General features: G+C 40.5%; 1 protein-coding gene across 1 annotated transcript; it reads left to right on the top strand.

The window, feature by feature from the left end:
* The first annotated feature begins 864 nt into the window (after window positions 1–864).
* il21 (interleukin 21) lies at window positions 865–24,816 on the top strand. Its single transcript, XM_061891709.1, has 7 exons — window positions 865–986; window positions 1,069–1,172; window positions 1,249–1,290; window positions 20,298–20,408; window positions 20,493–20,531; window positions 20,608–20,688; window positions 24,531–24,816. The coding sequence occupies exons 1-7, from the start codon at window positions 956–958 to the stop codon at window positions 24,555–24,557; spliced, it is 435 nt and encodes a 144-aa protein (XP_061747693.1). The 5' UTR covers window positions 865–955; the 3' UTR covers window positions 24,558–24,816.
* The last annotated feature ends 554 nt before the right edge of the window (window positions 24,817–25,370 follow it).

Here is a 25,370-nt window from a genome sequence, read left to right as displayed (position 1 = left end):
CCAGCCGGAACTCTTCCACCTCGTGCGCTAGCTCAGGCTCCTTTTCCCCCAGTGAAGTGACGTTCCACGTCCCAAGAGCTAGCTTATGTAGCTGAGGATCGGACCGCCAAGTGCCCTGCCTTCGGCTGCCCCCTAGCTCACATCGCACCCGACCTCTATGGCCCCTGCTATGGCTGGTGAGCCCATTGGAGGGGGGGACCCACGTTGCCCCTTCAGGCTTGTCATCGTGCCCCACCTCCGGGCCTGGCTCCAGAGGGGGGCATCCGGGCGAGGGAAATATGAGTCCTCGATTGGTTTTCTTCATAAAGGTCTTCGAGCTGCTCTTTGTCTGATCCCTCACCTAGGACCTGTTTGTCTTGGGAGATTCTACCAGGGGGCTTTATGCCCCCGGACAACATAGCTCCTAGGATCATTGGGACACGCAAACTCCTCTACCACGATAAGGTGACAGCTCAGAGAGGAGTGTTTGTGGTCCCCTTTTTTGTGAATGTGACAAGTATCGAAAAACATTTTGGTACCAAAATATTGTTATCAGGACCACCCTTGTACTAACAATCTAATGTTATTCATCACGAGTGTCTCAAAGGGCTTCACAAAGTCACTATGACAAAATACATGATACTACAATGGGTTTCCTGTTTCTGTGCATATGGACGAGATGCAGAGGGTGATATGCGTGTGAAGAACACCCCCCGATGACGACGGCCACCTCAGCCCTGACACACTACAACCGCCGCTTTTACCGAATCGCAGCGAGCATGGGAAGTGGCCTCTTCCTGCCGCGTAGCGCTCAAACGTCGGCGTCACAATCGCACCTACACACAAGCACACGCACACGCACACACACACACACTGACACCCCACAGTGGTGTTTGCAAGTGGAAAAGATAAAGTCATTAGTCATACGTGTTTCTGCAGCGTTCCAACTCTGGGTGGTTTTCCCGCGTCCTCTGGGATGAGTATAAAAACGTGCGGCGGACAAGACGGTAGCCACTTTCCAAAAAAGCTCAAACGTTTGTTGACCCGCTTGTCTGCCACTCGACATGAAACTACTTTGGTGTCTTCTAGCACTCGGCTTCTTGTCTCTGACCAACGGGGCGGACGGCGACGTGATGTGGAGGAAACTGAAAGAAGTCTTGCAGCAGCTGAACAAAGTCAAAGACTCCTTGCAGGTGAGCACACTTGATTGGCGGACAATCTGTCACTGGGGTTTGATGGCAAAGGTGATGACGTGTTTGTGTCCTGCAGCGCAGACACCTGCTGGTGAGCACGCCGCCACAGGATATTGAGGTAAGGGTTACTACTATGGCGAGTAGTAGTCACGTTTAATAGTTGCGGCTGATTAGTCATTCTTACTCTCACACCTTAGTGTAGGCCTTGGCAATGATTTTGACTCGGGGGGGAAATTTAAAGAAAAAAAGTGTGTCTGGGGTCTGGTATATCTACCTATGTGTATATCTATCTGTATATATATAAATATAAGCGGTAGAAATATGGATGGATAAATATATGTTTATATATACACACATACAAATATATATATATATATATATACATATATATGTGTATACACACACATATATAATATATATACACACACATATATATATATATATATATATATATATATACACACACTCACACACATACATACATACATACATATATATACACACTCACACATATACATACATACATACATATATATATATTTATATACACACACATATACATACATACATACATATATATATATTTGTATACACACACATATACATACATACATACATATATATATATTTATATACACACACACATACATACATACATACATATATATATATATATATATATATATACATACATACACGCACATACACACATATATACATACATATGGAAACATATTAGGGCTGTGAATCTTCGATTCAGTATCGATTCTTGGGGTCAGGATTCGATAATATATCGATTTTTTCGATTTGATTCGATTCTCGATTCAAAAACGATATATTTCCGATTCAAAACGATTCTGTATTCATTCAATACATAGGATTTCAGCAGGATCTACCGCAGTCTGATGACATGCTAGCATTGTAGTACATTTAAAAAAAAAAAAAAAAGCTTTTAAAGGACAATGTTTTATCAACTGATTGCAATAAGGTAAATTTGTTTTAACTATTAAACGGGACCAAAAATATGACTTATTTTATCTTTGTGAAAATATTGGACACAGTGTGTTGTCAAGCTTATGAGATCCGATGCAAGTGTAAGCCACTGTGACACTATTGTACTTTTATTCTTATAAATGTCTAATGATAATGTCAATGAGGGATTTTTCATTACTGCTATGCTGAAATTATAACTAATATTGATACTGTTGTTGATAATATTCATTTTTGTTTCACTACTTTTGGTTTGTTCTGTGTCCTGTTTGTGTCTCCTCTCAATTGCTCTGTTTATTGCAGACTTGAGTGTTGCTGGGTCAGGTTTGGTTTTGGAATTGGATTGCATTGTTATAATAATGCTGTGTAGTGGTTTGTTGGATTGATAAAAAAAAAAAAATCGATTATTTGAAAATGAGAATTCTGAATTGCACAACGTATTCGAATCGATTTTTCCCCCCCACCCCTAAAACATATATATACGTACATATACAAACAAACAAACAAAAAGGATAAAACACTGAATATTGACAACATATGAAATTCACACCTCCCTCCTCTTGATCGACATATTTTACAATCAAGCGAAACGCAACAAAAATGCAACGAAAACAGCGAAATATGAACGTGAAGGCTAAAAAAAATCCCCACCTACAATCTAATACATCTGATACATAACTAATCTTTAGAACTTCGTTGTAAAAATCACCTTCCACGCCTGTCCCTGACACCCACATTTTAGGTTCTGGAAATACTCTGTGGAAACGCTCCCCACCCACACTGCTTGGTGCCTCGTCTGAGCTGCTGTGACTTAGATTACCATAGTAACTGATTACATTGCCATAGTAACTAGTATATTATGCACAAGCGCAGATTCTAACCATTGAAATACAAACCCCGTTTCCATATGAGTTGTGAAATTGTGTTAGATGTAAATATAAACGGAATACAACGATTTGCAAATCATTTTCAACCCATATTCAGTTGAATGCACTACAAATAAAACATATTTGATGTTCAAATTGATAAACATTTTTTTTTGCAAATAATCATTAACTTTAGAATTTGATGCCAGCAACACGTGATAAAGAAGTAGGGAAAAGTGGCAAAAAATACTGATAAAGTTGAGAAATTCTCATCAAACACTTATTTGGAACATCCCAAAGGTGTGCAGGCTAATTGGGAACAGGTGGGTGCCATGATTGGGTATAAAAGCAGCTTCCATGAAATGCTAAGTAATTCACAAACAAGAATGGGATCAGGGTCACCAATTTGTAAGCATATTGTCGAACAGTTTTAGAACAACATTTCTCAACGAGCTATTGCAAGGAATTTAGGGATTTTACCATCTACGGTGCGTAAAATCATCAAAAGGTTCAGAGAATCTGGAGAAATCACTGCACGTAAGCGATGATATTACGGATTGTTGATCCCTCAGGCGGTACTGCATCAAAAACAGACATCCGGACGGCGTGGCGCAGTGGGGAGAGTGGCCGTGCGCAACCCGAGCGTCCCTGGTTCAATTCCCACCTAGTACCAACCTCGTCACGTCCGTTGTGTCCTGAGCAAGACACTTCACCCTTGCTCCTGATGGGTGCTGGTTGGCGCCTTGCATGGCAGCTCCCTCCATCAGTGTGTGAATGTGTGTGTGAATGGGTAAATGTGGAAGCAGTGTCAAAGCGCTTTGAGTACCTTGAAGGTAGAAAAGCGCTATACAAGTACAACCCATTATATCACCACATGGGCTCAGGAACACTTCATAAAACCCCTGTCAGTAACTACAGTTCGTTGCTACATCCGTAAGTAAAAGTTAAAACTCTGCTATGCAAAGCAAAACCGATTTATCAACAACACCAAGGAATGCCGCCTGCTTTGCTGGGCCCGAGCTCATCGAAGATGGACTGAAGCAAAGTGGAATGGTGTTCTGTGGTATGACTAGTCCACATTTTAAATTATATTTGGAAACTGTGGACGTGGTGTCCTCCGGAACAAAGAGAAAAATAACCGTCCAGATTGTTATAGGGGCGAAGTTCAAAAGCCAGCATCTGTGATGGTATGGGGTGTTTTAGTTCCCAAGGCATGGGTAACTTACACATCTGTGAAGGCACCATTAATACTGAAGGGTCCATACAGGATTTGGAGCAACATATGTTGTCATCCAAGCAACGTTATCATGGACGCCCCTGCTTATTTCAGCAAGACAATGCCAAGCCACGTGTTACAACAGCGTGGTTTCGTAGTAAAAGAGTGCGGGTACTTTCCTGGCCCGCCTGCAGTCCAGACCTGTCTCCCATCGAAAATGTGTGGCACATTATGAATCGGAAAATACGACAGCAGAGACCCCGGACTGTTGAACGACTAAAGCTCTACATAAAACAAGAATGGGAAAGAATTCCACTATCAAAGTTTTAACAATTAGTTTCCTCAGTTCCCAAACGTTTATTGAGTGTTGTTAAAAGAAAAGGTGATGTAACACAGTGGTGAACATGCCCTTTCCCAACTACTTTGGCACGTGTTGCAGCCATGAAATTCAAAGTTAATTATTATTTTCAAAAAAAAAAAAAAGTTTGAGTTTGAACATCATTTATCTTGTCTTTCTAGTGCATTCAACTGAGTATGGGTAGAAAATGATTTGTAAATCATTGTATTCCGTTTATATTTACATCTAACACAATTTCCCAACTCATACGGAAACGGGGTTTGTACCTTGTAAAGTTATAGACTTACGGTCATTTGAAAACATCACTGCACATCATAATGGCAGCTAAAGTTTCCATCTTAAGGATGTAAAAAACATATTTTGGAATGTCCGGCAGGCCAGATTGAAACATTGAATGGGCCTTAATTTGCCCAGGTCTGCCTTAGTGCAAAGGAGACCTCCATTGAAGACAAGCTAAATCACAGCAAATAATGGTTGTGTTGATCAATTATTGTTTTCAGTTGAAGTGACGAGACTTTGACAAAAATCACATCTAAATATATTTCCTTTTGGGGATGAAATAGAGCATCATTTATGTAAATATATTCAGGGATAAACAAGCGTACCAATTCCTATATTGTACAGGGCCAGTACAAAATGTTGACCTACAAATAATTGCCGATTATTTTTAGACCAAATTAACTTAGACAAACATGAAAATGGTATGTGTCAATAAAGTACTTCATATCTTCTTACTAGATCAGGAGTGTCAAACGTACGGGATGAGTTTGCAAAGTATAAAAATGAGCCGAAATTTTTGAATGAAAAAACTGCTGTTCTAGATGTGTCCACTTGATATTATTTGTGTCTTTCTAATCTCATATGTAGGAAAAAAAGAAAAACAAAACACATTAGTGCACCAGTGGAGGTAAATGAGCAAACTACATAAATGAATTAGATTTTTTTTTTATCCTGATGGATTGACTGATGAACATTATCACATAATTTATTCAGAAAGTATAAATAACTATGTGGAGGGGGGCGTGGCCTGCTGTCCTGCAACAAAGCAGGGTGTGCCAAGAACGAATTCCAGATTAGCGACAGGTGCGTATATGGCCCACCTGGGCGTGCTTATCTAATCACCTGTCGCTCTGTTAAAGACAGCAGCCGGGAAGGAGAGAGGGGTGGTTGATGGAGCCAGACTGACGAAAAGACAATTGCTAAAAAGCACAAAGACAGTTTTTTGCAAAATAGAACATTCTCGTAAAACTGGAAGAGCCTGGCATGTCGGTGATTTGTGATCCGAAAAACCCGGAAGTGCAAGGTTTTCCACACACGATAAATAAAGATACACTGAAAAAAGTGACTTTTTGGTGCTGTAAACTCTACTAGAGTAACTGTCATAATTTATACCTAGTATATTTAACATTCAGTAAGATCTAGAGTTTCTTAAGTAAAATTAAACATTTTATTAACATAATACATGAATTATGGGGGAAGAGTAAGTTTTACTTATGTTTCCTCATACTATTTAAATGTTTAATAGTTAAATAAATAAATGGGTTGTACTTGTATAGTGCTTTTCTACCTTCAAGGTACTCAAAGCGCTTTTACACTACTTCCACATTTACCCATTCACACACACATTCACACACTGATGGAGGGAGCTGCCATGCAAGGCGCCAACCAGCACCCATCAGGAGCAAGGGTGAAGTGTCTTGCTCAGGACACAACGGACGTGACGAGGTTGGTTCTAGGTGGGATTTGAACCAGTGACCCTCGGGTTGCGCACGGCCACTCTGCCACTGCACCACGCCGTCCCTATGTAGTTGTACGTACATAAACCTAAAAATATTACGTAAACTTTACTCCAAAAATCTAGTGTTTTGAAACGCATGCATGGCGATGCATGCGCACAGCACAACAGGCTCTGGCCGACTGGTTCTGCTCCAGCCTTTAGAATATCTTCACAGAGCACTGCAAGGTGGCATTATGGGTAATGCTTATCTTGCGTTTATAATGTGTTACAGAGTCGATGTTCTCCAGAGATGTGTTTGGTGTGGGTTCACAGAGTGTGGCGCATATTAGTAAGAATGTTAAAGTTGTTTATATCACAACCGTCAGTGTAAAGGTATGGCTGTTGACTAAGTATGTAGTGCAATCTTGTGTGATAAGGAGCAAAACGCATGCGTCCGTCCGGCATGCACACAACATGGTGTAAAAGTGGGTGCTGTAGAGCAGTGGTCCCCAACCACCTGGCAGCAGCCGCTTAATAATTTTGTATAAAATTTTTTCTCATCACACTCAGTTTTATACTACATGTCATTAATAATTGCATGGGTGAGAAGAGGTTTTAAAATTATTAGCGCCCCGGGGGCTTATCAAGAAAATACGGTGTGTAAAATGTACTTAAAGTTTTGAGTAAAATAATGTTCCTGCTGATGAAAAACAAGTAGACTTTACCTAATTTTTAAAAATAAATATAACTTAAAATTTGGATGTAATTAAGTAACTGTTACTTAATATCTTCACAACTGTTATGTTACTGTATATGGTAAGTAGAATTTACTTGATACTTGCAAGTGAATGTTACTTGATATTGCAGCATTAAATTTTACTTAAATCATTTGCGTGCAAATACTTACAATAATTTTTTCAAATAAATCTTATGAGTTATTTTTTTCAGTATAGAATACTATTAGCCGCAAACATCTAAGTGTAAAATAAACCCGACAACATTATGATTTGTACATTTTCAGAATGTGCTTGTTGTATTTTTAAACAAAGAAAACCATCTGTATTTGTCTTTATTTTTAAGTTATCTTGCCATGATTTTACCATTCCGGCCCACTTGGGAGAAGATTTTTCTCCATGTGGCCCCCCGTCTGAAATGAGTTTGACACCCCTGTACTAGATGAAAGCAATTTTTTTTAATTTTGACAGAAAAAATGTATGTACTGCTGGAAATTGCATACACTTTTTTTTTTTTACTTTAATAGTACCCAATATTACAACAAATTTTACACTGTATTATCATACTTTCCAAACATGTTTGTTTAAACTAAACTAAATAAAAAATACTTAACTTTCTAGCAAAATACCCGTCAAATTAATAAGGATGACAAACTCTACGGTGTTCTTTACAGCATATTATTGTAAATTGATAAAACTACTAGTTTTTTGCCTTTAAATTCTGTTGACTGAGCTGCCAGTTTTTGACCGCAAAATCTATGGTTGTTGTTTTTAACGGTGTATTACTGCAAATGGAAAGACGGTACATTTGTTTTTACAGTGGAAAAAACTTGCAGCTAAGTTGCCAGAATAAAAAAGGAACTTGTACTGTTTTTCCATTAACTATATCATGTTGTAAAAACAATGCAAATTTAACACACAAATTCTGGCAACTAAGCTGCCAGCTTTTTCTGTAAAAGCCCGACCCAAAAAAAGTGGTAGGGTTTTTCCATTTACAGCAAAATGTTGTAAAAAATGAAAAACAAACAAAGAATTTTACAGTAAAATTTTGTAAATGTAAAGTTTTGACTACAAGTCTACTTAAAATATATATAATTAATAATAAAATCCATAGGCAAATACGTACATTATTCAGTTACAAGCGGCACTCTGATGGCATCCATAACCGTTTTCTTGTTCCCCCTAAAATGCAATTAACCTGTATATCTCCTACATTTTAACGTCGTAAATGGAATAAAAAAAAATAATACAAATAAAAAACACCTTGTCTTTTGGCAAAATGTTGCACTTGGATTAAAAATCCCGACCAAAAGCAATACAATAGGAGGTTGTGGTGAACTGTCTGACTCTTTAAAAGGCACACAAAAGCAAAAGCAGGACAACAAATAAAACCTGATCAAAGATGAAACATTACTTGTTCATTTACCACTATGTCAACAAAATCAAGACACAGCTTCCTGTTAGCGTTTTTTTTTTTTAAACGGCTTCCGCCAACCCCTCGCTGCAGATAAAACTGTCGAGTCATAAGGCAGCGAGCAAAGTGGAGTGTAATATTTCTTCCTGGCATGCGATGGAAGCTTGCATTATATTAAAAAAAAAAAACATCCACACTGGTGTAAAAAAATGCATTTTAAAAAAAGGGCCCACTCTGTAAAAAAGCCCTAAAATGAAAACCGTAATAAACGCCTGCTTGGTAGAGTGTTTAAGGAAATGTTTTTGCAGTGACATTTTGTTATGCAAGAAGGAAATTTACAAGTGATGTAACCAAACTTTCTTGAGCATTTTTCAAATTTATGTTTTTTATTACTTAATAATGGCTTACTAATGTGTTAATGCTAGGAATACCATTTATTTTTTTAATCTATTCATGTCAAAATGTAGATTAAACTGTAGTTTGACAACAATCCTTGTTTTCCCCTCAAAACTCGACACTGCGCTTTATAACCCGGTGCGCCTAATGTACGGAATAATTCTGGTTTTGCCTACCAACCTCGAAGCAATTTTATTTGGTACATAGTGTAATGATAAGTGTGACCAGTAGATGGCAGTCTCACATAAGATATGCATGTAGACTGCAATATGAAGGCAGTCACACATAATAGATAAGTGTAGACTGCACTATGATAGCAATATGACTCAAGTAAACAACACCAACATTGTATATGTTCCATTGAAAATATAGAACATTACACCCAGCGCTCAAAAATCTATCAAAATGTTTTAGTACGACTTTGGTAAGCTATGAAGAAACACTGCTTGATGGATTGTCTGCGCATTAAACATAGGAGTATTATTATGGTGTGTGTATAAGGTAAGACATATTATCAGGCGTTTTGTTCCCCTATAATCTGCTTCCTTATATATGAAGAAAGATCGAAAATAGACCAATCATCGGCAGTGCACCTTATAATCCGGTACGGCCTATGATCCGGAAAATATGGTACATTTCCTGCAACTATCTTTGGGCACTACACGATTAGAATAGGTTCGATTCTTTGGGGTAACTATTTTATTCAGAATCGTCATTTGATTGAAAATCAATACTTTTTTAATAAAATTGAGCTTGAGTTGTAGGATTAACTACATTCCCCTATAAAATAGACAAACATCTCTGAAAAAATATCTATATCACTTAAAAGAAAATAAAAAAGAAATAAAATTCTACTCAAAGATTTCATATGTACATATACATATATATATGCATATATATATACATACACATATATCAATCAATCAATCAATGTTTACTTATATAGCCCTAAATCACTAGTGTCTCAAAGGGCTGCACAAACCACCACGACATCCTCGGTAGGCCCACATAAGGGCAAGGAAAACTCACACCCAGTGGGACATTGGTGACAATAATGACCCAGTGGGACGTCGGTGACAATGATGACTATGAGAACCTTAGAGAGGAGGAAAGCAATGGATGTCGAGCGGATCTAACATGATACTGTGAAAGTTCAATCCACAATGGATACAACACAGTCGCGAGAGTCCAGTCCAAAGAGGATCCAAGACACAGCAGCGAGAGTCCCGTTCACAGCGGAGCCAGCAGGAAACCATCCCAAGCGTAGGCGGACCAGCAGCGCAGAGATGTCCCCAGCCGATACACAGGCGAGCAGTACATGGCCACCGGATCGGACCGGACCCCCTCCACACGGGAGAGTGGGACATAGAAGAAAAAGAAAAGAAACGGCAGATCAACTGGTCTAAAAAGGGAGTCTATTTAAAGGCTAGAGTATACAAATGAGTTTTAAGGTGAGACTTAAATGCTTCTACTGAGGTGGCATCGCGAACTGTTACCGGGAGGGCATTCCAGAGTACTGGAGCCCGAACGGAAAATGCTCTATAGCCCGCAGACTTTTTTTGGGCTTTGGGAATCACTACTAAGCCGGAGTCCTTTGAACGCAGATTTCTTGCCGGGACATATGGTACAATACAATCGGCAAGATAAGATGGAGCTAGACCGTGTAGTATTTTATACGTAAGTAGTAAAACCTTAAAGTCACATCTTAAGTGCACAGGAAGCCAGTGCAGGTGAGCCAGTACAGGCGTAATGTGATCAAACTTCCTTGTTCTTGTCAAAAGTCTAGCAGCCGCATTTTGTACCAACTGTAATCTTTTAATGCTAGACATGGGGAGACCCGAAAATAATACGTTACAGTAGTCGAGGCGAGACGTAACAAACGCATGGATAATGATCTCAGTGTCTTTAGTGGACAGAATGGAGCGAATTTTAGCGATATTACGGAGATGAAAGAAGGCCGTTTTAGTAACGCTTTTAATGTGTGCCTCAAAGGAGAGAGTTGGGTCGAAGATAATACCCAGATTCTTTACCGTGTCGCCTTGTTTAATTGTTTGGTTGTCAAATGTTAGAGTTGTATTATTAAATAGAGTTCGGTGTCTAGCAGGACCGATAATCAGCATTTCCGTTTTTTTGGCGTTGAGTTGCAAAAAGTTAGCGGACATCCATTGTTTAATTTCATTAAGACACGCCTCCAGCTGACTACAATCCGGCGTGTTGGTCAGCTTTAGGGTTATGTAGAGTTGGGTGTCATCAGCATAACAGTGAAAGCTAATACCGTATTTGCGTATGATGTCACCTAGCGGCAGCATGTAGATGCTGAAGAGTGCAGGGCCAAGGACCGAACCCTGGGGAACTCCACACGTTACCTTAACGTAGTCCGAGGTCACATTGTTATGGGAGACACACTGCATCCTATCAGTAAGATAAGAGTTAAACCAAGACAGGGCTAAGTCTGACATACCAATTCGTGTTTTGATACGTTCTAATAAAATATTATGATCGACGGTATCGAAAGCAGCGCTAAGATCGAGGAGCAGCAACATAGATGACGCATCAGAATCCATCGTTAGCAATAGATCATTAGTCATTTTTGCGAGGGCTGTCTCCGTGGAGTGATTTGCCCTGAAACCGGATTGAAAGGTTTCACATAGATTGTTAGACGCTAAGTGTTCATTTAACTGCTCCGCAACAATTTTTTCAAGGATTTTTGAAATAAAGGGAAGGTGAGACACCGGTCGGTAATTTACCATGGAGGTCAGGATCGAGGTTAGGTCTTTTAAGAAGAGGATGAATAACCGCTTTTTTGAATGCTAGGGGAACAGTGCCCGAGGAGAGTGATAAGTTTATAATATTTAGCACTGATGGACCTAATAATACAAAGAGCTCCTTGATCAGTTTCCCAGGAAGAGGGTCAAGTAAACATGTTGTCTGTTTTATTCCATTTACACGTTGTAACAATTCCTCTAATGTTATTTCCTCAAAACGAGAGAAACTATTTTGGAGGGCAGTATCCGCCGTATATACAATCGTGTCAGTGTTAATAGAACCCCGTTGTAGCTGGGACGCATTGTCTTTAATCTCCTTTCTAATGACTTCAATTTTCTTACTAAAGAATTGCATAAAGTCATCAGCTGAGTGGGTTGAGCTACTGGAAGGAGTCCCTTGTTGGGTTAGCGATGCTACCGTACTAAACAAAAATTTAGGATCGTTTTTATTACGGTGGATGAGATTTGAGTAATATTTAGCTTTAGCTAAGGTAAGCATGCGTTTATAAGTTATTAAACCATCACTCCATGCTTGATGGTGCACCTCAAGTTTAGTCGTGCGCCATTTGCGTTCCAGCTTTCTACACAATAATTTCTGAGCTCTAGTTTCTTCTGTAAACCACGGGGTGCGCTTTTTTGGAGCCTTTTTTAACTTTAGCGGTGCTATGTTATCAATGGTTTCGCGCAGGGCGTCGTTAAAGTTGTTAGTGAGGTTATCAATAGAGCCCACATACTTTGGGAATGGTGCCATTACCGAGGGCAGTAGGTCAGCAAGAGTTGTCGTTGTGGCTGTATTAATGTTGCGGCTGCTATAGCAGTTATTATTATTATTAGTTTGACGAACATGCGTCTGAACCTCGAATTTTATAAGGTAATGATCAGACAATACTTTAGTATACGGGAGTATCGTAACTTTGGAAACGGTGATGCCCCTGACAAGCACTAGGTCTATCGTATTACCGTTGCGATGCGTGGGTTCATTTATTGTTTGTGTGAGACCACAGCTATCAATTACAGTCTGGAGCGCTACGCACGGTGGGTCCGATGGGGTATTCATATGGATATTAAAGTCCCCCATTATGATTATATTATCGGCGTGTGTCACTAGATCAGCAACGAACTCTGAGAATTCATTAATAAAGTCCGAATAGGGCCCTGGGGGGCGGTAGATAACAGCCAGGTGTAGAGGCAGCGGTGTGACAGACCTCATAGTAAGCACCTCAAACGATTTATATTTATTATTTATGTTAGGACTAAGGTTAAAGTTTTCGTTGTATATTAGTGCAACCCCCCCACCCCTTTTGAGCGGACGGGCAATATGCGCATGTGTAAAGTTAGGAGGACATGCCTCATTTAGCGCAAAAAAGTCGTTTGGTTTAAGCCAGGTTTCGCTGAGACCGATGACGTTAAGATTGTTGTCTCTGATAATATCATTAACTAACAACGTTTTAGGAGACAATGATCTTATGTTTAAAAAACCTATATTATAGGTAGTGGGCTGTTTTAGGGAGTTTTTGATCAAATTATCCGTAGTAGCAATATTAATAATGTTGTGTTTATTATGCCCAGTGCATTTAGTATAGTTACGACCATATCTAGGAATTGATACGACAGGAATTTTCCGATTGTTTGATTGTTGCTTTGATAAACTGCACGCATCATGGTTAGCCACCTCAGTAACGGGGATTTTCCGATTGTTTGTTTGTTGCTTTGATAAACTGCACGCATCATAGTTAGCCACCTCAGTAAAACACATGTCCAACTCTGAAACACTCAAAGCAGAAAAAACTTGTTCTAATTTAACTGACTCCTTACCCAGACCAGTAGTCTCGCATTTTCCATCTAAATCCGTCTTCGGGATGGAGGAAAGTGGTGTTCTGTGGGGATTAGCCTTCTGCTTTGTTTTTAGCCCCGCTCGGCATCCGCGTTTCCGATCACACCGCTGGCGTCTGCTCCGTAGACGGCCCCCGCTGCTACTAGACTCCCCTGCTTCACAGGCCGCTGGATGTAGCCGCCGATGTATTCCCATGCTAGTTAGCACGTTTAGCACGCAAGTGTCTATCAGTCCAAAACGGCCCGATGTGTCCACATCCAGAAGTGTCTGGCGGTCGTACGTGATCACGGAGTGACCACGATGTGAGCCAGCCATAAAGTTTGTGGAATTGTCCGGTATTTCTGCCAAATGTTCCATCTTTAGCAGGAGCTCCTCGAGAGCGCAGCCCGTCCGGGCGCCGCCATCTTGGATATTTTTCAAGATATACATACAAATATATACATATATATATATATATACATATATATACATACATACATATACCGTATATATACACATACATACATATATACATTTTTATATATATATACATACAATTATACACATATATATATATATACATATATACACACATACATATACCGTATATATACACATACATACATATATACATTTTTATATATATATACATACAATTATACACATATATATATACATATATACATACATACATTACATATACCATATATATACACATACATACATATATACATTTTTATATACATATATACACACATACATATACACATGTATACACACATATATAGTATAAATGTATATACATACATACACACACATGCACGCACGCATGCACACACACACACTAAAATATATTTTCATCTATTTTGTTAATTGATTAAAAATCGTTACGAATAAATAAATAAATTGTTTTACCCCATCAAAAACTTGGACTATATTTAACCTTCAGATTAATTCTGATCTACTAACTAGATTTTGTTCTTTTAGTAGATAATTTACTGGTTAGGATCCACCGCTCGGATCTTACATTATTTGGTTATTGAGTCCTTTTGTTTATTTTGTTTGTTCATGGACTCTTCTGATTCTTAGTTTGTGCACTTCCTTGTTTGTATTTGTCACCATGGCGACTTGATTTGTTCACCTGCCTTTGTTTGCGCACCTGTTTTTGATTAGAGACTCTATATTAACCGGCCTTTTTTATTTACTCGTCCTGGTCTCGTCAAGTTTGGCTACACGCTTCCGATGTTTTTGTGGACTCCCCGCTATGGTAACCTTATAGTTTTGGACTCGCTACTTTTCTGGTTTAGCTCGCTGTTTTTTCCTAGCTCACACGCTAGCTCCTAGTTTTGCCAGTTTGTGCCTCAAGCAAGTGTTATGTTTTGTTTCCCTAGCTCACAGGCTAGTAGCTCTTTGTTTGCCTTAGCACCAGTGTTTTTGTTATTAGCCTGTTTTTAGTTAAATAAATCTGTTATTCTTACCTGTACGCTGTGTTGTTGCTCAACTGCATCTTGAGAGAAGCACCACTTGCGTCACGATGCCACGAAGACGTAACATTACTGACCTTATTATCATTGAAAGTGTCATGTAAAATTCTATAGCATGCATGCAAAGAACTCCGAAAACAATTCCTGTTTTGCATCTGTATCATGTAGCCATGCCCCAACAACTAATATACTTCCAGTGTTGTGACCTCTGTTAACAATCAAAAATAGACTTTCTCGCTGGCTACTAATACATGTAATCCTCCAAATATGATGAGCAGTAAAGTGGACAGCTGTCAGCGTTGTGGCTTGGAGAGCATCGGAGGCGACAAGTAAGGTAGCTAGATAATGCTAACGCTAACTAGCGAGCTTGTTTCGGTGCTCCTGATGGTCTCTTGTCCTACAAGTCAGTGCGGCCTTAAGGCAAGAGGAACAACGTAATATCTTTGGTTGAGGTGACAGTTTAACACATTTTATCGGTATTTCATTAAAAAAACGCAAACGTGATATTTCGATGACATCTATCCATTTAACTTCAACCGCTTATCCGGAATCGGGTTGTGGGGACAACAGCTCCAGCAGAGACCCCCAGACTCCCCTCTCCAGAGCAGCATTAGCAACCTCCTCCTGGGGAATCCCAAAGCGTTCCCAGGCCAGAGAGGAGATGTAATCCCCCCCATCTGGTCCTTGGCCTGCCGCAGGGGCTCCTTCCAGGGGGACGTGCAACGAGGACCTCCCTGGGGAGACACTCGCACGAGATGCCCGAACCACTTAAGCTGGCTCCTTTCCAAGCCAAGGAGCAGCGGCTCTACTCCGAGTCTCTCTCGGGTGACTGAACTTCTCACCCTATCTCTAAGCCACCCTTCTGAGGAAACTAATTTCGGCCGCTTGCATTCGAGATCTTACTCTTTCGGTCATGACCCACACTTCATGACCAGAGGTGAGAGTAGGAATGTAGATAGCTCGGTGAACAGAGAGCTTTGCCTTCTGGCTCAGCTCTCGTTTTGTCACAACAGTACGGCAGAGAGACTGCAATACTGCCCCAGCTGCTCCGATTTTCCGGCTGATTTTGTTCTTCATTTTTCCCTCACTCGTGAACAAGACCCCAAGATACTTAAACTTCTCCACCTGGGACAGAGTCTCATTCTCTACCTGGACTGTACAAACCATCGGTTTCCTGCTGAGAACCATGGCCTCAGATTTGGAGATGGTGATCCTCATTCCAGCCGCTGAAAAACAGCTTTGGTGCCGCCCGATAGTCCTTCTCCATGGACTCCCCGAACTGCTCCCACACCCTCTGCTTAGCCTCGTCCACAGCCACAGCCGCTGCCCTTCGGGACTGTCGGTACCCAGCAACTGCCTCCGGAATACACTAGGACAGCTTGCCTGACCACCGCTGTACACCAGAGTGTTCGAGGGTTACCGCCCCTTGAGGCACTTAAGACCTTCTGGCTTTGAACATTGCCCATTCCTGTTCAATGTCCCCAACCTCCACAGGGATGGCAGAAAAGTCCTGCCGGAGGTGGGAGTTGAAGTCCTTCTGGACAAAGGACTCCTCCAAACGTTCCCAGTTCACCCGCACTACACGCTTGGGTTTGCCAGGTTTTTCCAGAAGTTTCCCCCGCCATATGACCCAACTCACCACCAGATGGTGATAAGTTGACAGTTCAGCCCCTCTCTTCACCCGAGTGTCCAAAACATACAGCCTCAGATCAGCTGATATGATTACAAAATCGATCATTGATCTTTGGCCAAGGGTGCTCTGGTACCAGGTACACCTATGAGCATCCTTATGCTTAAACATGGTGTTTATCGCAAGTACATGACTAGCAATGAAGTCCAATTACAATCCACCATTCAGGTTCAGGTCAGGGAGACCCTTCCTCCCAATTTCGCCAGTCCAAGTATCACTGTCATTGCCCACTTGCACGTTGAAGTCCCCCAGCAACACTATGGAATCCCCTGGCGGCGCCCCATACAGCACCCCATGCAAGGTATCCAAGAAGGCCGAATACTCTGAACTGCTGTTTGGTACTTAGCCACAAACAACAGTCAGAGTTTTCCCCTCTCCTACCTTAAGGCGAAGGGAGGAGACCCTCTTGTCCACTGGTGTGAACTCCAACGTACAGGCACTCAGCCAGGGACTCGTGAGTATCCCGATATCCACCTGGGCCCTCACACCCTGAGCACCTCTAGAAGTGAACACCGTCCATCCCTTGTCCAGGAGTGTGGTTTCAGAGCCCTTGTTATGCATAGAGGTAAGCCTCACCAAATCCAACCGGTAGCGCTGCACCTCCCGCACCAGCTTAGGCTCCTTCCTCACCAGCGTAGAGACGTTCCACATACCAAAAATCAGCCTCTGCTGCCCCGAATTGGTCCGTCCAGAGCCTCCACTTTCACTTCCATCCACTTGGCAGCACACCCGACCCCACTGGTTCCGACCGCCGGTGGTGGGCCCGTGTGACGGAGAGGGTGGTCTGTCCACGTAGCTTCTTTGGGCTGTCTCCGGCCAGGCTCCATGGCTAGCCCAGCCACCAGGCGTTGCTGACGATCCCTGCCTAACTCCCGGCCGGGTAACGCATCTTCTCTTGGTTTTTTTCATGGGGGATATCGTAACCCTGATGGGGGAGAATAATTCGGGTGCTACACCTTGCCCAAAGGTGACCCTGAACTATGTAAGGCAGAGGTTTATTTTGATACAACAATTGATATTCAAAAACGCGGATTTCCATGTTTTTGCGAAAATTGTACATGCCTGTGTATTGATGCTTGAAAAATGGCGGAATGTTAACGATGTTGTTTACAGTGAGCTCAGAGGAAGTCTCGGACAGGCGGTTGATCACGCTAACCCAAGGGTTCTTAACATTTTTCACTCCAGAGGGACCCGGGACCCGCTCAGATACACTATATTGCCAAAAGTATTTGGCCACCCATCCATATGATAAGAATCAGGTACCCTAATCACTTGACCTGGCCACATGGATGACAGAGTCTGGTGTGGCTGAACTTGACTGGCCTGCACAGAGTCCTGACCTGTACCGGATAGAACACCTTTGGGATAAATTAGAACGGAGACGGAGAGCCAGGCCTTCTGGACCAACATCAGTGTGTGACCTTACCAATGCGCTTTTGGAAGATAGGTCGAAAATTTCTATAAACACACTCCGCAACCTTGTGGACAGCCTTCCCAGAAGAGTTGAAGCTGTAATAGCTGTAAAAAGTGGACTGACATCATATTGAACTCTATGGGTTAGGAATGGGATGGCACTTCAAGATCATATGTGAATCAAGGCAGGTGGCCAAATACTTTTGGCAATATAGTGTATAAACACCATATTAATAATTTCGCTCTTGATTTTAATTGTAGTAATTATTACAAGATGTCAAATGATATGAAAGCACATGTCAATCACAAAGATTATCATGAACGTTTAGGTGAGGCGGATACCAAAAAAAATGCTAATCAAATATACTGCAAGAGAAGTGACTCGAAAATTGATGAAAAATACATTTATATACAATTAAGCAGTGCTAAAATGAATACATTTCAATAAATGAACAATAAATGATAAACTTCCAATAAAATTACAGTGCAAAGGAAAATACAGCTTCACCATTTTAGTCATAATTTTTGCGCTGGAAACTTCTCTATGACTTTAGTTTGTTTGAGATTGTCATCTGCGATGAGATGGCGACTTGTCGAGGGTTTTCCCATGCCTTCCAGCACCCCCATGAACCCGAATGGGACAAGCGGTAGAAAATGGATGGATGGATGAGATGGTCATTACCGCCACAAGTGTTGTGAAAGGGTATTACAACTAGCAGAAAAAAACTGATTTTTGTGCGGCGCTCTAGGCGGCGCTGGGGTCCCAATGGGTACAGTACGGGTAACCATCTCAGTGGCCTTGTGGTTAGAGTGATCGATAGGTTGTGAGTTCAAACCCCGGCCAAGTCATACCAAAGACTATAAAAATGGGATCAAGGGTTGGAATTGGGGGTTAAATCACCAAAATAATTCCAGAGCGCGGCCACCGCTGCTGCTCCGTTCCCCTCACCTCCCAGGTTGTGAACAAGTGGATGGGTCAAATGCAGAAAATATTTTCACCACACCTCATGTGTGTGTGTGTGTGTGTGTGTGTGACTATCAGTGGTACCTATTCGGAATTATGACAACAGGACATCTGCTGATTGGAGTAAGCGTTGCTCTGGTTTGTCGACAAATTGGAAGTTTCTGGCAGTCTTCAAAGTACCCCGAAGCTGCCACAAATGATTGGAGGATGCGGGAAGAACTGTGGATTACATCGGACTGTCTATCCCGCAGTTTTGAGGACCAATCATAGACAATTTAGAGTGAAAAGCAAATTTTATTTTCACCCGCATAAAAAAATCATTCTATCTTTGATTGTTTCCCTGGCTTCGAGACTCTCCCGAAGGACAGCGCAGCGAAGACACAAAAAACTCCCTTCTTGTCTCTCATGGACACACACCTGTTGTTGTTGACTTTGGACTAGCGACTGCAATACATTAAGGCCGCGGAACAGAGACACACTATGGGCTTACACACACACACATCCACAAAAATATACGCCACACATACACACCCCATCGCCCCCAACCCAACGCCCTCGACGCAAATCCCATAGGGGTGATGAATGGATGGTCAACGCCTGAGAGCTGCGGCCTACCACCATGCCCTTGAACTGCCTTCCCTCTGTAGCTAGATATCTCGAGATGCAATTTGTAATATGTATATGTGCTTTGCTATGGAGGTTTTTTCCCACTCCAGACTGGGCCCCCTTAGGAGCCCAGTCTGGATTGTGTTTTTTTTACTCATCCTTCTCCAGCGTTTACCTTTTTCCCATCTTTTACGGGGCGCCTAACGGCGACCCATCAGCGTTCTTATTCTGTAACCCTGTACACTGTTTGTTTGTCTAATCTTGAACAGGTTTGTGCTGAAAAAGTTTTGTTGTACTTGTGCAATGACAATAAATACCTGTCCTATCCTACTTTAACAATAAAATTAAAGTGCAAATTAAAATACAGCTTCATCATTTAAGTCATAATTTTGCACTGTTTGAGATGGTCATTACTGCCACAAGTGGTGTATCACAACTGAGTCCCGCTGCAGCTGAAAAATATTTTTTTTTTGATGGGCCCTCTAGGGGGCGCTCGCGGCCCAACCTAAGTAACAGCAGGGTTAATCCCGCCTCACTGGAGCGTTTGCAAAAAATTGTGCATCAGTTATTTGAGCCATTTTTTACAATATTATCGGATTTATTTACCATAGTTCCTCGTATCGACCCATACATGACATTTTTGGTGCACTCCTAGCTGATGGCATGTTGTGACCAACCAACCGTCTGTTGTTATGGCAGGACTGCTGCTGTCCGTCAGCGTTACAATGCTTCAAATACAACTTGCAGCAATTCAACCTGACAGAGAGAGAGCAGCGGAAGTTCCACAGAGGCCTCAAGCACTCCCTAACTGTAAGTGCAGGGGAGACCATGACAACCTGGTCTCCAAGGAGTGCCCTATTGATTCATGACTAAAACCGGTTTTCTCCGTTTCAGGAGAAAGCAATGGACTTTTGTGCGTCGGGACAGCCTGTGGTAAGGGTTCTTGATAAAGTTGTTATATGTGATTGAAAAAGATGATTAATTTGTTAATTTTTTTTTAATTTTTTAGAACAAATGCAAAACGTGTGATTCCTATCCCAAGAAAAATGCGATGGAATTCCTCCAAAGATTGGAGTCTCTTATCATAAGGGTGAGTTAGGAGCATGCAGACACGAGGGCTGGACAAAAATGCAAATTGTAACTTTTGTACTTAAAGGGGAACATTATCACCAGACTTATGTAAGCGTCAATATATACCTTGATGTCGGAGAAAAAAGACCATATGTTTTTTTAGCTGAATTCCGAACTGTAAAAGGGTAAATTTGGCGATTTAAACAACGTTTAATTGTTCGCTGTCGGAGCGATGACCTTTCACCCGTGACATTACAATGGGAAGCAATCCACCATTTTCTCAAACACATTACACACACAAGTCAAAACATCTCTGTTATTTTCCGTTTTTTCGACTGTTTTCCGTACCTTGGAGACATCGTGCCTCGTCGGTGTGTTGTCGGATCAGGGACGGATTCAAGTTGTCTTACGTGGAGTGTGCATCGATTAACACGGCATGCTAATCCATGCTAACATGGCCGAAATGGCAAGATTGTGTGGATATCCTGCGACACTCAAAGCAGATGGATTTCCAACGATAAAGTCAAGGAAATCACAAAGGTGAGTTTTGTTGATGTTATTGACTTATGTGCTAATCAGACATATTTGGTCACGGCATGACTGCCAGCTAATCGATGCTAACATGCTATTTAGGCTAGCTGTATGTACATTTGTAGCTATATTTGCATCCAGCCTTTCCCTCCACCCACATTTAATGCCAAACAAACACTTACCAATCGACGGATTTAAGTTGCTCCAGTGGTCAAAAGATGCAATCGTTGGTTAGAAGGCGATCGCCGAATAGCTTCAATAGCTATTCGCTCAATAGCTTCAGTTTCTTCTTCAATTTCGTTTTCGCTATCTGCCTCCACACTTCAACCATCCGTTTCAATACATGCGTAATCTGTTGAATCGCTTAAGCCGCTGAAATCCGAGTCTGAATCCGAGTTAATGTCGCTATATCTTTCTGTTCTATCCGCCATGTTGTTTGTATTGGCGTCACTATGTGACGTCACAGGAAAATGGACGGGTGGATTTACAGATAGCGAAAATCAGGCATTTTAAAGCCTTTTTTCGGGATATTTCATGATGGGTAAAATTTTGAAAAAAACTTCGAAAAATAAAATAGGCCACTGGGAACTGATTTCTATTGGTTTTAACCCTTCTGGAATTGTGATAATGTTCCCCTTTAAATCAAAATTAATAACAGGATAATTAATTAACTTGAGTATTTATTGTACCACCAAAACCCAATTTGAAACTTGAATGTAATTAAAAAAAAAATTAGTAACAAAAAAGAAGTACAATAATTTGGCGCACTTAAACTCCTTTTTTTCCCCACAAAACTTCACAGTACGCCTTATAACAAGGTGCGCCAAATGTAAGTCATTAGTTTGGTTGAGCTTTCCCACCTCATATATACACATTTACATGTATATATAAATATATATATAAACTCAATCCTTGGGGTCTTTCTGTGCGGAGTTTGCCTGTTCTCCCCGTGACTGTGTGGGTTCCCTACGGGTTCTCCGGCTTCCTCCCATTTCCACGCAGCTGTGGATAGGTTGATTGGCAACACTTAACATGCATGTATATATACATGCATGTATATATGTATATATATGTGTATATATGTATATATACATGCATGTATATATGTGTATATACGTATATATACATATATACATGCATGTATACAGTATATGTATGAATGTTTATATACATATAAACCTGCATTTATATATATACATGCCTGTAAATATACATACATACAAACCCCATTTCCATATGAGTTGGGAAATTGTGTTAGATGTAAATAAAAACAGAACACAACGATTTGCAAATCCTTTTCAACCCACATTCAATTGAATGCACGACAAAGACATGATATTTGATGTTCAAACTCATAAACTGAATTTTTTTTTGCAAATAATAATTAACATAGAATTTCATGGCTGCAACACGTGCCAAAGTAGTTGGGAACGGGCATGTTCACCACTGTGTTACATCACCTTTTCTTTTAACAACATTCAATAAACGTTTGGGAACTGAGGAAACTAATTGTTGAAGCTTTGAAAGTGGAATTCTTTCCCATTCTTGTTTTGTGTAGAACTTCAGTATTTTACGCTTCATAATGCACCACACATTTTCAAAGGGGACAGGTCTGGACGGCAGGCGGGCCAGGAAAGTACTTGCACGCTTTTTTTACGAAGCCACGCTGTTGTAACACGTGCTGAATGTGGCTTGGCATTGTATTGCTGAAATAAACAGGGGCGTCCATGAAAAAGACGGCACTTAGATGGTAGCATATGTTGTTCCCAAACCTGTATGTACCTTTCAGCATTAATGGTGCCTTCACAGATGTGTAAGTTACCCATGCCTTGGGCACTAATGCACCCCCATACCATCACAGATGCTGGCTTTTGAACTTTGCATCGATAACAGTCTGGATGGTTCACTTCCCCTTTGGTCCGGATGACACAATGTCGAAAATTTCCAAAAACAATTTGAAATGAGGACTCCTCAGACAACAGAACACTTTTCCACTTTGCATCAGTAAATCTTAGATGATCTCAGGCCCAGAGAAACCAGTGGCGTTTCTGGATGTTGTTGATAAACGGCTTTCGCTTTGCATAGTAGAGCTTTAACTTGCACTTACAGATGTAGCGACAAACTGTATTTAGTGACAGTGGTTTTCTGAAGTGCATTTCTGGGCCCATGTGGTGATATCCTTTAGAGATTGATGTTGGTTTTTGATAAAGTGCCGTCTGAGGGATGAAGGTCACGGTCATTCAATGTTGGTTTACGGCTATGCCGCTTACGTGGAGTGATTTCTCCAGATTTTCTGAACCTTTTGATGATATTATGGATCGTAGATGTTGAAATCCCTAAATTTCTTGCAATTGCACTTTGAGAAATGTTCTTAAACTGTTTGACAATTTGCTCACGCAGTTGTGGACAAAGGGGTGTACCTCGCCCCATCTTTTCTTGTGAAAGACTGAGCATTTTTTGGGAAGCTGTTTTTATACCCAATCATGGCACCCACCTGTTCCCAATTAGCCTGCACACCTGTGGGATGTTCCAAATAAGTGTTTGATGAGAATTTCTCAACTTTATCAGCATCTATTACCACCTTTCCCAACTTCTTTGTCATATGTTGCTGGCATCAAATTCTAAAGTTAATGATTATTTGCAAAAAAAAAAAAAAAAAGTTTATCAGTTTGAACATCAAATATGTTGTCTTTGCAGCATATTCAACTGAATATGGGTTGAGAATTATTTTCAAATCATTGTATTCCGTTTTTGTTTACATCTAACACAATTTCCCAACTCATATGGAAACGGGGTTTGTATATATATATATATATATATATATATATATATATATATATATATATATATATATATATATATATATATATGTGTGTGTGTGTATATATATAATTGAAGTGAATTATATTTACAAAGTGCTTTTCTCTAGTTACTCATCAAAGCGCTTTACATAGTGAAACCCAATATCTAAGTTACATTTAAACCAGTGTGAGAGCAGGTGAGTAAAGTTTCTTGCTCAAGGACACAACGGCAGTGACTCAGATGGCGGAAGCGGGAATCGAACCTGGAACCCTCCAGTTGCTGGCACTGCCACTCTACCAACCGAGCTATGCCGCCCCATATTAATACATACAACATATGTACATATTTCCATCCATCCATTTTCTTCCGCTTATTCCATATAGACATATATAAAACCTTTTTGACATCAAGTCCCAACTTTAACTACATTCCTCAAGGCTTCATTGTAAATTGTCCTAATATATAGACTTTTTAATGAACATTATATCATTATATATTGAAAAATTGGTTCAATGCGTCTCCCTTTAGGCCATTGACATACGCAGCAGGAAGTGAGGAGAGACAAAAGTTGAACGGTGCAAGAAGACTACACTACACTGAGGCGACTGGCTTCTAATTTATTTATTTATTTCTTATGGTTCGAGAAAAAACTGCTTTGTCGCCCTCGAGTGGACACGGCCTTTGGTTTTCTTCAGTGTTGGGATAAAACAAGTTTAACATTTTAATGTTTAAGTACTATGTACTATGTCAATGTTTTTGTCAAGCACTTGACATATTTATACTATGTATAACATCTTTGTTAACATTTATGCGGTATCTGGAAAATAAAGTGTATTTTTCAATAAAAATGGTTTTGTTTTTTTCTACATCTGCATGTTCTCCCCAAAAAGATGCATTTTATGTTAATTGTAACCCTTCTTGAAGAGTAGCTTATCCTCTTCGCGATTTGAACAGTTCGTACAGCCCAAAACAACGCAAGCATAGGGCATTTATCTCAGATAAGGGCTAAATGACGCCTAATTCCCAATGAAAACACATGCATATTTCATGAGCGGATGCTACGTCGTTGAAATCAAAGCAATTCTACATCATTGCTCTATTTTTTAAAGTAGGTACGGAAAGTATTCAGACCCCTTTATATGGTTCATTTTTTGTTTAAATGCAGACATTTTCTAAAATCAATATAATAATCAATATAATTTTTTCCCTCAATGTACAAAACCCAAAACACGTTGTGTAATGGTAAATAAAAACAGAATACAACGATTTGCAAATCCTTTTCAACCTATAGTCAATTGAATGAACTGCAAAGACAAGATACTTAATGTTCAAACTGAGATACTTAATTGTTATTTGCAAATAATCATT

The sequence above is a fragment of the Nerophis ophidion genome, linkage group LG29 (genome assembly GCF_033978795.1).
Source record: "Nerophis ophidion isolate RoL-2023_Sa linkage group LG29, RoL_Noph_v1.0, whole genome shotgun sequence".
NCBI classification, from domain to species: Eukaryota; Metazoa; Chordata; class Actinopteri; order Syngnathiformes; family Syngnathidae; genus Nerophis; species Nerophis ophidion.
This window is presented reverse-complemented; position numbering and strand designations above follow the sequence as displayed.